This window comes from Patagioenas fasciata, chromosome Z (assembly GCF_037038585.1).
Source record: "Patagioenas fasciata isolate bPatFas1 chromosome Z, bPatFas1.hap1, whole genome shotgun sequence".
NCBI classification, from domain to species: Eukaryota; Metazoa; Chordata; class Aves; order Columbiformes; family Columbidae; genus Patagioenas; species Patagioenas fasciata.
The window spans coordinates 30,115,454-30,127,769 of record NC_092560.1 but is presented as its reverse complement, the minus strand read 5'-3'; the positions used below and the strand labels follow the sequence as shown (position 1 = coordinate 30,127,769).

Genomic DNA, 12,316 nt, shown 5'->3' with positions numbered 1-12,316 from the left:
TGTACTTTTTCCATGGCAGAATTGGTACTCTTTGTTTGTTTGTATGGGAGACCTGCATCAATAGCTGGCCTAGTTTTGCTTCTGGCTCTTGCTATCAGATTTTGTGAGCTCCTCTTACAACAGAATGGACTTCTTACGTACATATGCACCTTTATCAGTACTAGTACCAAACTGATGTCTGTGTTGTTACAACTGCGGGATTTGCTTCAGAAGACCAAATAAAACACTAGATAGTTTTAGTGCAGTCACACTCTTTTCTCCCTTTTCCAAGACAAAATTTCCTTCTTAAGAATTTATATAAAATCTTGTGTCTTTTAGCAGAACCTCTGTTACTCTGATAAAATTCCTTGGCTCTTGAAAGATACCTGCCAGCCAGAGTACCCTGAGGTCAGACACCTGAAAATACAGAGGTTTCCAAGACAAAAAAACACATAAATCCCTATCGAGGGGATTTATATTTGTAGAAAACATGGACTTTTTTTCCTTTTTTTTTTCTTTTGTGAAAGGACTCAGTGGTTGAAAACAAAGATGATTTTTTCTTTTTGTATTCCACCTAAAAATCAATTTTACTTATTTCTTGTATGAAATATTATGCCACATAATTTGTATGAAAGTGATCAGTAAACAGCCATTAATTTATCTGAAGGCCCTATGCAAACAGTAACTTAATCCTGTAAATTATACAGTTACATGACCTGTTCAAATGCCTGTTTCCCAGGCTGACCTCATATAGATAAATGCAAGTTATTTATTGTTGTTTGTGATGACCATTGTGGATACAGGCTCTAGAAGGTTGAGTGCTGCTGAATTAGCTGTTGTCTCCATTGTCTGTATAAGATACTCCACCTTTTTTAATAGTCACATGTGGGAGAATGTATTTTGGGAGAAGAATAAGTTTTCTCTGAGGGCATGAAATCATTGCCATGTTCTGCTATTAACCACCTCAAAAGCAATTTAAACTTTTAAGCTAAAGGGTAGTATTTTCTTGAAAACCAGAGTAGCAAATTAATGCTTTTCTTTGATCTAAGCTAAATAAGAAGTTGTGTTTAAATTTGATTTGAAAGGCATATAACATTTTTATCTGTTGCTGCATCATCTACACTGTAACTACTTGGTGGGATTTTAAGAACTTTTAACTTTCCCACATTGCTCCAGCTCTTACAGTATTCCTTTTACTGTACCATTGGTTACCGTGGGTGCTGAGACTCTGGTACTAGCAAGAATACAGGATTTCTTTATCTCTGCTGATCTGGCTCTCCAACTCTTGTGCAGACATGTAGCTGTCAGTGGAGCCACGGGCAAGCATAACTACAAATTTTAGTATCAGAGTATATTCTGGGAGGCTGTCCTGGAAGTCTTGGCAAGGGTTGCTAGAAAAAGCTTCTCTTTGTGGGTGTTGATATCATTTGATCCAAGATTAAAGCAACTTCTTGCATGCTGTTGAGTACATTAAAAAGTGCTAAAACTCAATTCCTGTTTAGCAAGTCCAGGATAAAGTGGATCTTGTATTTCATTTAAGAGCTTCTTGCAATTAAAACTACATACTGTCTGCTTTTATGCATTTGATGCTGGCAGCACACTCATCTACACTTTATACTTAGCTTCTTGTGCTACTCTGGTCACACTGGTGTCTGATGACCTCAAATACATGAAGGGAACTCAATTGGAAGGACATACGTTGTGCTCCAAACCTTGCAAGTCACATTACAGGAGACAGAAGCCACTTTGCTGGGGACTGAGGATCTGTTGAGGATTCTATGGAGAGGGTGAGGGGAGTTTGGAAAAGAGCAGGGTTTGGGCTACAACACAGACTTCCAGGCCTAAGAAGCCAAAGTCTTTGTAGTTCTCAGATATACAAAGTGTACCAAGCACTTTGGAGAGCTGAGGAGAATGACGATGTGTAGTGGGAGTTCACTTAGTGGTGAGAACTGCTCAGGCTCCCACCTACGTTACAGGCCTGGGCTGCACTGAATCTCCTCTTCATTCCAACCCATAGTGGCTCATTTGCAGTTTCCCAGTGTAGGCATTTAGATTTATCCATCAGGCTGTACATTGGCACAAGTCACTGCAACTTCAAAATTATCTAGTACTCTCTAATTTAAGAATCTGGTATTAAAATGCCATTGTGTTTGCTGTAATACGTGAATAATTTGTCACAATTCTGCTGTATCTACCTGGTGTATTCTTTCACTCCGTAATTCTTATCAGTTTTAATTTGACTGAATTAGAGAGATGGCTTGAATGTACATTTATTAGAAAAGTGTGAAATAAAAATTTCTTCTGGTCACCTAGTCCCTTTCCTGAAGTATGTGTTTGTTTCCTCAAAGATTTGTTCTTCTGAATCGTATTTATGTTATAGAAGTGTACTTAAAACCAATTAAAATTAAGGAACTGTACTTGTAATTCTTGACCAGCTTACTAGAAAATGTACAAGTGAGATGCTGTTTTATCGGATTGGTGTTTGCAAGGCACAGAGAGTATTTCCAGAAGCTTTATGGTGAGGAGCAGCTTTATCTGAGCGTGATTTTAATAGAAGATGAAGAAGTAATCTAGAGAAGGGAACTTCACAGACAAAACAGGTGTCTTTCCCCTCCTCTTTTCCCAAAGGTCTATCTGATACAATGAAAACCTGAAGAGTTATATCAATAAATGTGATTTTTCTTTTAATGGTAATTTAAAAAAGTATTCAGTAGAAAGCATAATGTACTTGAATTGAAAAAGATAACTCCTTTTATTGTAATATTGATAACTTTATAGCTTTAGGAACTATTTATTTTGCATGTTTCTATGTGCACGTGCTTTCTTTTTTTTTTTTTTTTTGGTCCCTGCACTACCCTGAGAAGAGTGGTTATAATCACAATCCACAAATGTGGTTTTCTTTACCAAGCTAGTTGTTACCTGTCTCATGGTGAGGTTTGGATTCAGGTTCTGCATATTTAACATGCTGCTAAATTCAGATGCCTGTGTGATTTTCTACAATGTGGATATTTCTTCATCAGCTGAACAGACCTCTTCCTCTTTCCTCCCTCCCCACCTCTTCTTTATTTGGGAGAAGGCTTTAAGAGCTAGATGTGTCTGGACTAGAAAGATGAATCTACTGTGATATCAAAACCAGATAGCTCAGTAGATGTCTCTGTATCATGGGAATAGATTTAAAATTTATAATAGATAATTAAAACTGCATCTGCTCTGCAAATGTATTCTGTTTGTTGAAGAGGCTTAAAACTGTCTGCGTCACTGCATCAATTTATGATGCAAAGGTAAAATACAAATACCTAAACACAGACTTCAGAGATACCATCTCAGTGTGATCTCCAAAGGCACACAAGTAATTTGAAATGTTCAAGTAGAAGGAGTTATGTAAGTGGCATATGTCATTGCAGTATGCGTGGTGTAAAATTAAACCCATAAGCATTTAATAGGCTCAGTAAAAGAGTTTGATTATTGTTTTTAAGTGTTTATTCAGGTTTTTCTCAACCTAGGATTCTGTCTGAGAGAAAAACAATTTTGCAATAGAAGTTACAATTGATCTTTGAGTGTTCTGCAGTGTTCCAAGCTTTAAATATTCCAGCAACATTTCATCAATTCAGATACTTGCAAGGTGATAAAATCTCTTTTCATATGCAGACCCATTTAAAAGGAATTCTCTCTGGGCAGTTCTCAGGGCAGCAGCGATGCTGCCCGGACAACGTGCAAGGCCTGGTCTCACTGTTCTGACAAACTGAGTCCCAGCTTACAATGTGATTTTGTGCAGTAGTATCTTCATTTTAATGCTTTTCTTTGAAATTATCACAACTCTCATGCTATTGTCTCCCTTAAAACTGAAACACTGAGAGTTGTAGCAGATTTATGTTTCAATACCACATAGTCCAGCTTAGCACCTTCATTGTGACTAAAAATACTAGCAGACAGACTGTATTTTAAAATATTTCTCCTGTCTGACAAAAACTCCTGAGCTTAAAGGAAAAGTGAAAACTACTCAAAACCTTTAGCACTATAATGATATAGCAGTTGGAGTCTCAACCACCTGTGAAAAGATTTAAAGAAACAATAGTAAAACCTCAACCATGTGGTAAGCAGTTCTGGAATCAGTATATGGTATAGCTAAACATGTTGATTCTTTATGCAGAATTCTGGTGCCTTTTTAGGTTAAAAGGAAACCCAGATAACCCTGTTCTGCCAAGGGAAGTCCTTTACAAGATTTGGTATATGACAAAGAAAATGTTTAATAGTTGGAGATCCTTCTTGAAATAGTCATTGTGGTCCCTTCTGATACTTTAGTCAAGTGTATCTACAGTTACAGGGCAGAGCAAATGGGTCTTTGATGGAAACTGAGCCTATGCTATTTAAAGCTGTATGACTGGTTATTTTCCGTTATTTGCATGGAGGTGAATATGTAATGTTTCTAGAGGCCAGATCATTATATGCATACTTATTTATTCTTTCAATTAATTCCACTGAAAAACTCTACAGACCATAAATACGCATAAATTAATTGTACATGGGTCATGCTCAAGTAAAGTATTTCTGCTGTATTCTGCAACAAGTAGCTGTGTTTGACACAGAGATGAGCCAAAAGGATGGACAATAATTACACCTTTTATTATTAGTAGTAGTATTTTAATAGTAGTGTCTCACAACACTTTATACGTCAGTCAGAAAATGAGAGAAGATAGATGAAGTGACTTCACTACAGTCATTCAGAGGGAAGAAATCAAGAAGAGCATTGAAAATGCTTTTTCTTTGCTGTTACTGCTATATAGTAATCTCTGTTTGTTAAAAGAATTAATGCTCAATCATGTGCTATTTCATCCTTGACTTAGTCACTGAGTTTCACTACTTCAGTATGTAACAGATACATACCTCAAAGGAAAGGTATAAAGGGGAGAAAATTATAGAGCGAATTTGTGTGGGCAGCCAGCAAAACAAGTAGATCATTGCTGTGGCACACCCTGGAAGTGTTCTCTGTTCGACTTCCTGGCCTTTGAAGTGTTTCAGAGTCGGGGGCCTTTTGGGGAATAAAGAGAGCTTGTACATCCTCTAGTACATACTTCTCACAAGCTTAAAGGACTAAATAGAGTGTCTTGCGGACTTCCCAGTCTTCTCTTGAAGTCTTTGTTTAATTAAAATTTTATTAGGAACTTTAGATTGATTGATTCCGAAGTTGAATCATCAATTTGTAGCTAATGACTTTGGAGCTCTAATTTCACAATTTATTATTTGTGTGATATACAGAAACTTTTCTGTATAATGTTTTCTTTCACTGGTACTGTTGAAAACCTTTGGCATGCTGAAGTGGGGTGCTATAGTGGCTGCAGCACATGGAAAGGGAACACATCTTCCATTTGATGCTGAATGCATACTAAAAATTTGGGAAGTCATATAAGGTCAAAAGGAGTGAATACAATGAGAGAGAGACTTGGATTTCCTGAGACAACTGAGTTATAAAGTGGCCAAGATGCATTGTCTAAATATTCCCTGTTTTACCACTAGAACAGGCATTAGTTGAAATGCTTGCCTAAGTGAGGAAAGTATACATTTTTGTGTAAGGCTGTTGTGTGTAGAAAGATTAAATGGTTTTTAACAAAGCCAATCAAAGGCGTATCTCATGTTAAATCAGTGATTGATTAAAAATGTTAACTTTGCTGATGGGATTTGCTATAATTAAATTTTTATATAGTAAGAAAAATTTAATTGGTAAATTACAAATTAAAAACATATTATTAAGGCTTGACTATTAATCACTTAATAAGGGATGAATGAGGATTCTTCCACTTGATATTGCCCCTGACTCTTCTGCTTTAGGATGTAAACAAAGACAGCACAGTTTCAGATGCTATAGGTGAGGAGGGCATGCTAATTCTTTTTTAAATGTGTCTCTTTAATAATAATTGTAATTTAGTAATTTTTCCCCTTTGGAAATGCAAACCCCTCCAAATCACATTGTTGAAAATTATTTGTCACTTTTTGTTCCTTTCAAACCAGAAAACCAAGTACTTTCCTTTGTACCAGCAAAAGGAGGTAGAAAAAGATGCTTTTTATGATCTTATTTGTCCATAAGGCCCAATTTCCAATAAGAATCGAACTGTCTATTTGTTTAGCTTTCCACTATGCAGCCTAAGCATTCTAAATATTTCAGACCAATTTAGTTAACTACTTCTGTCCTGTGCCCTTGATAGGTGCATGAAATGAACTTGTTACCTTTTTAAGGCTCATTTGTGGTCTTACAGTTGTGATTACACTTAAAGTTGTGATTTGCTAGTATTGAGAAAAACAATTTAGTAGAGCCATGAGAAAGTTGATTGGGCAAAATAAGCTCTTTTTTTTGGTGCTTTCATGCTGTCTTCTGCTTAAATACATACCTGTGTAAATGCACATTTGTAATTTTTGTTGTTCCGTTTGATACATGTTCTTTTTCATTGGAAAGTGGTGAGAAAGAGACCAAAAAATGAAGGAGAAAGATGGGCACTTCTTCTCTAATCTCTTATGTTTTTTTTTCTTTAATAGCTAAACATCAACAAAAATATGATCTGAAATAAAATGCAAATAGTGTTGTATCAAAGAGGACCAAAAGACATATAGAGGAAGCCTAACAAGTATCATGGGATTGACTGGGAGGGTGTAAGCAGTGAAATACAAATGAGCATGAATTAAAACTCTGTAGCAGGAGAGGTATTGACACATTGCTGCAGGGCATCAGTGTGGTGGGTTCAAAATAGGATTTGACATCCACAGGCATGCTTGTCATTGTCTTAATTGTTAAACTGAACTTTGGACCGGATACTGAATCTCACATGTCAATGCTTGTCAGTTTCTAGCTACTGAGAGTTACAGGGAAATTATTCTACATCAGTACACAGAGCAGTTTTAAAATCCCAGTTCCCGACTGCCGTGAGTCACAGTGTGAGACTGGACCCCAAAATGCAGGGGTAAGATAAAGTATGACTACTGCTGTGTTCCTTGAAGATTTGTCTGTGGCACATTTTTTGGATAATTTGCATGAATAGCATTTATGAACCCTGGCTTTCTAAAGGTCCTAAGCGCTGCTTATTGTTAAAAAACTGTATTATCTATCAGTTACATCCTCTGGTCATGCAAATACATAAATGAAACAATACTTGGAACAGTTCACTGACGAACAGGCATTGTAGCTCTGTGTTAAGAGATTATTCTAACGGCAGGAGTTAGAAGAGCAAAGATCAAATAATAAAACTTACTCTAGAACTCAAGTCTTGCATGCCGTGTTTCAAGCTTTAGTGGATAATCATGGCTGATTATAGACACCCTAAAAATAGGAGCATATAATGGAAATGCTGACAGATTCTGAACTATCGTAATGGTAACAGGCACTGCTATAATTAGGCATGCTTCTGAGTAGACAGTGTAATATGATTGCCGTGTTTATACCCTGTGCTGGAAGGAATGTTTGTTAATCTGCACAATCCTTTTTAATGAGTTGGTGAGCAAGAGTTTGTGGAAAAAAGATGCTGAGGTTTATTTCGTCTTCAGGTTGACATGTGTGTGTATCAAAAGACAACAACCACTTGCAGGATATTGGATAGGTCTGGTTAATTGCGTAACATATTGTTATCTCAGGATCAAGAAAAAAAAATTATTTACCTGAAAACATCAGGCACTGTAGAATTCAGTAGAAGAAAACGTGAAAAGTTTTTTATCTTTATATTATAAACAGAACGTGGTTGAAATAGTTTGTATTTCAGTAAGAACTTTTATTTCCTCCTTTTTCTAGAGATTTAAACTCTGCAGACACAAAGTCTTTTCCTCCTACTTTCTTTTTGTTGTTAAACTACTGTTTCATTTGTAATTTCAGAGGTCAGAGCCCAGCTGTTGCTGAATTTAACTTGCTTCTGAAAGCATATTCTTTGGAAACTTATGGTGTTGATCCTCATCCTTGCAAGGTAACCGTTCTTTTTACTAACATATACTAAAAAGCCATTAATTAAACTGATTTAGCTCTATATTTTAAACAGGCACAAATAGGGACTAATTTATGAGAAAACTTTCCCTGGAACTACATATTATATTTAAACATTGGAAGAACATTGACTGCTTGATGTTTCCTCGTCAGTCAAAGCAAGTATCTCTCCAGAGGAAACAGAACATCATAGGAGAATGTAGTAGAGTGTCATGACAAAAGCATTGATTATACTTGATAATTTCTTTGCATTTGACGCAGAAGTTTCTCTCCAGGTGTGAAATATTTTGTGCTTACCAAGATTTTCAGGATTCAGCATTATTCTGTCCAGAAGTTGCAAGAAATTGTTATTCCTTGGCAGATTAGTTTTGCAAGCACCATGAAAATATGGAAATCTAAGCAAGAACAGCAAACCAGATGTACAGAGGGAAGAATCAGATATGCATTTTTATATTCCTCCACTTTACTATTTTATGGTTCTGTGTAACCTGTTAACCCCACATCTGTGCCTGGGAAGATCGTGGAATTGATCCTCCTAGAAGCTCTGCTAAGGCACATGAAGGACAGGGCCAATCAGCCTCAGGTTCTCAGGAGTAGTCAACATGGGTTTGCCAAAGGGAAATCACGTTTGACCAACCTGATAGCCTTCTATGATGGTGTGACTGGCTGGGTGGACTACGGAAGAGCAGTGGTCGTTGTCTACCTTGGCTTCAGCAAGGTTTTTGACATCGTCTCTCACAACGTCCTCATAGGCAAGCTCAGGAGTTGCGGGCTGGACAAATGCACGGTGAGATGGATCATGAACTGGCTGGATGGCAGAGCTCAGAGGGTTGTGTTAAATGGTGTAAAGTCTGGTTGGAGGCCTGTAGCAGGTGGTGTTCCCCAGGGGTCAGTGTTAGGTCCAGTCCTGTTGAACCTGTTCATCAGTGACCTGGATGAAGAGACTGAGGAAGGGCTGACACACCAGAAGGCTGTGCTTCCATCCAGCAAGACCTGGACGGGCTGTAGGACTGGGCAGGAGAGAACCTACTGCAGTTCAACAAGGGCAAGTGTAGGGTCCTGCACCTGGGGAGGAACAACCCCAGACACCAGTACACGTTAGGGAGGGACCTGCAGGGAAGCAGCACTGCAGAGAAGGACTTGGGAGTCCTGGTGGACAACAGGTTGATCATGAGTCAACAATGTGTCCTTGTGGCCAAGAAGGCCAAAAGGTATCCTGTGATGCATTAAGAAGAGTGTGACCAGCATGTTGAGGGAGGTTCTCCTCCTCCTCTACTCTGCCCCGAAGAGGCTGCATGTGGAGTACTGCATTGAGTTCTGGGCTCTGCAGTTTAAGAAGGATAAGGAATTACTGGAGCGAGTCCAGCAAAGGGCTTTGAAGATGTTTAGAGGTCTAGAGCATCTTTCTTATGAGGAGAGACAGAGAGAGCTGGGTCTGTTCAGCCTGAAGAAGTGAAGGCTCCAGGGAGCCTTTCAGTACTTGAAAGTGGATGGGGATGAAGGATGGGGACAGACTTTTGAGCAGAGCCTGTTATGATACAACAAAGGGTAGTATTGTTAAGCTAAAAGATGGGGGGGATTCAGCCTAGACATGAGGAAAAGGTTTTTTACAATGAGGGCGAGTAAAATACTAGAACAGGTTTCTGAGAGAGGTGGTAGATGCCCCATCCCTGGAGACATTCAAGACCAGGCGGGGTGTGGCTCTGAGCAACCTGATCTAGTTGAAGATGTCTCTGCTCATTGCAGGGGGTTTGAACTAGGTGACCTTTAAAGGTCCCTTCCAACCCAAATTATTGTACGATTCTGTAAGAAGGTGATTTTGTTACCAGTTCTGATTATCCCTTACACCTTTTAATTGATTTTAGCTACATAATCTGCAGTGTTGGTTTTTAGTGTTACTTGTTTCGTGTTTTAGCTGCTACTTTGGCTTGTATACCATCTGATTTGGTGGAAGATCAGTTCTGTCCAGTTAGCTGTTCTGATGGTGAGCACCCTTAAACAGTCAGCTCTAACATAAAGCTGCATCTCATTTTATGTATATATACTTTGCTAGGAATGGTGCTACTTTGTGAAATAGAAGATCTGGTTCGGAACTCAGATAAGTCAGCAACTTAGTAAACTTCAGTTTGAAACTATACTGTAGATTTTCAGAGTGTCCTAGATGTTAGCATCAAAACTGGCTCAGGATTTCCTCTTTACCAGTGCAGCAGGGCTTGCAGAGTAGGGGCTCACGGCCCATGCTTATGGAAAATTTTTGATTCTTCTGGAAGTGAACTGCAAAGCAATGTGCTTCCCTGGCTCCTTATAATGTGCTCCTTCTGATGCTGTGGCTTCTACTCCAGAAGCATCACTATTAATATTTCTGCTCCCTTTTATATTACTGCTGGAACAGAAGGCACAAAAAAGTTGACTAACTTCAGCAAGGTGAGATGCTGGAACTTGGGATGGACAGGAAATACAGTTAATACAAAACTCACCTGAATCATTGCTCAAAAACTGAGCCAGAACTTTTATTGTGGAATTATTTTTTTTTTTTTAAAGTTCTTTCCTATCTAACAGGCAAGTATCACCACATGTTCTGGTTTCTATTCAGAGTACTTGCAAATTGTAGTAAATGCTGTGTGTCAGCAGTGCTTCCAACACAGCACCTCACAAAGGAACAATTTATTGCTAAATCTTAAAAAACATCAGTGTTGAAACAGAGATGAATCCCTGGTTTGTAGTTAGTTGGCATGTTAAGAATAGGACATGCACAGAAGAATGTTTTCAACAAAATTAGTAAGTATAACTAAGGATCGCCCATTGTCATCAGCATAGGTAGACAGAAATAAAACATAAGATGCTGTTACTCATTTAAATGCGTAGAAATAAATGAGGCCTGTATTGCCAAGAACAGTATTTGTCATTTAGAAGTATACAATTTGAAGGCAAAATTTATTTTGAAAAGGAAAACGCAGTAGAGATAATCTAAACTGGAATAACAACTTGTGGTTATCAGTAAGAAATTACTTATCTTTTTTCTCTTTAAGGACTCAATGGGGACGACTACATTTTTAGGATTCACAGCTGCAGGATTTGTCGTTTTCCAGGGGAATAAGAGAACTAATTTGTTAAAATGGTAAGCATGTGAAGTAAGAGTAGATTAATATGCAAGAGCCTTTTCTCCTGTGTGTTCCTGTCTTCCTACTATGTTCACATGCATTTGGTGTCTTTAAGATGAACCACGTGAATATTCCTTCTCTTGCCCTATAATATTTCTGTTTAAAAGGATCTTGGATGAGAATTAGAATAATAATGATGGTCTCATTCTCCAGTGAAAATTATTCCACAGGGTGCTTTAGTCAACATAATGCACAAATGCTAAAATTGAGTAAGTAATTTTTTCACCTATGCTGTAAATCACCTATGAGGCTTATTGGCAGAGATATCTGGAAGAGTTTACAAGACTCCACCTCCATCTTCATTTGGCTCTGGGAAATGCTGCTATTTCCTGATTTAATTAACCTCAAATTGAAAACTATAAAAGAACTCATCTGGTAAGCAGAGGAGGAGGTGAGAATGCCTTTGAATTCTTTTTTTTTGGTTTTTATTCTCTATTTTAAGAAGTGGACACATATGCAATTGTCCTTGGTTTGTCTGGCTCCTCCCCCTCTCCCTCTCCCTCTCCCTCTCCCTCTCCCTCGCCCTCGCCCTCGCCCTCGCCCTTCCCCTCCTGCTCCTGTAAAACTTTTCCCTTCATTTGGTGGCCTCGGAGAGGTCTGAGGTAGAGGTAAGATCGAGCTCCCGTAGGTGGTGTAACAACAGCTTCCATGGCCTCAGCAATGGGGTGCAGAGTGAGCACAGTCATGCCCAGACATTGATAAACCTTGTTTTAGCCCTGCTGCTAGACAAATGCCAAGAGCAGTTACTTAGATGTGGCTGCTCCACCTCAGCACTCCCAGCCTGTATTGTGGAAAGAGATGGGCAGGAGATGAACAAATGGTGAGGGTTTTTTTTTGTGTAGAGCTGGACTCTTTGCAGCATATCCATGGAAACCTCTCTGATAGCTGGCTAACCTGAAATCCTCAGAAGTATAAGGTCAGTGTAGTCCCATCTGTATGATCCAGTTCCCTGTGGAGCTACAAGGACGTATCTGTTGAATACCATCCATTTGTGATCCTGGATTTGTGTTGAAGTTTCCCTGGGGTTAATTTCAGGTAGCCCTAGTCACAGTGCTTCCGTGGTCCGTGCATTTGGCGTAAGGATAGTGCAACTGTAATATCAATCTGTGGTGCAGGGAGAAGGGAAGAGCACTTGCCAAGCATGTGTCCACCATACCGTGGGAAAATGAGTTTCACAGTGCTTAGTTTTTCATGTTAGTTAAGAACAGCGTGTCCTTTC

General features: G+C 38.7%; 1 protein-coding gene across 1 annotated transcript in view; it reads left to right on the top strand.

The window, feature by feature from the left end:
• Nucleotides 1-12,316, top strand: part of FRMD3 (FERM domain containing 3) — a 146,747-nt gene that overhangs the window by 102,380 nt on the left and 32,051 nt on the right. The window contains exons 7-8 of the mRNA XM_065860621.2: nucleotides 7,832-7,919; nucleotides 10,966-11,054. Coding sequence (XP_065716693.1) covers nucleotides 7,832-7,919; nucleotides 10,966-11,054 — 177 coding nt within the window. The remainder of the gene's footprint in view (nucleotides 1-7,831; nucleotides 7,920-10,965; nucleotides 11,055-12,316) is intronic.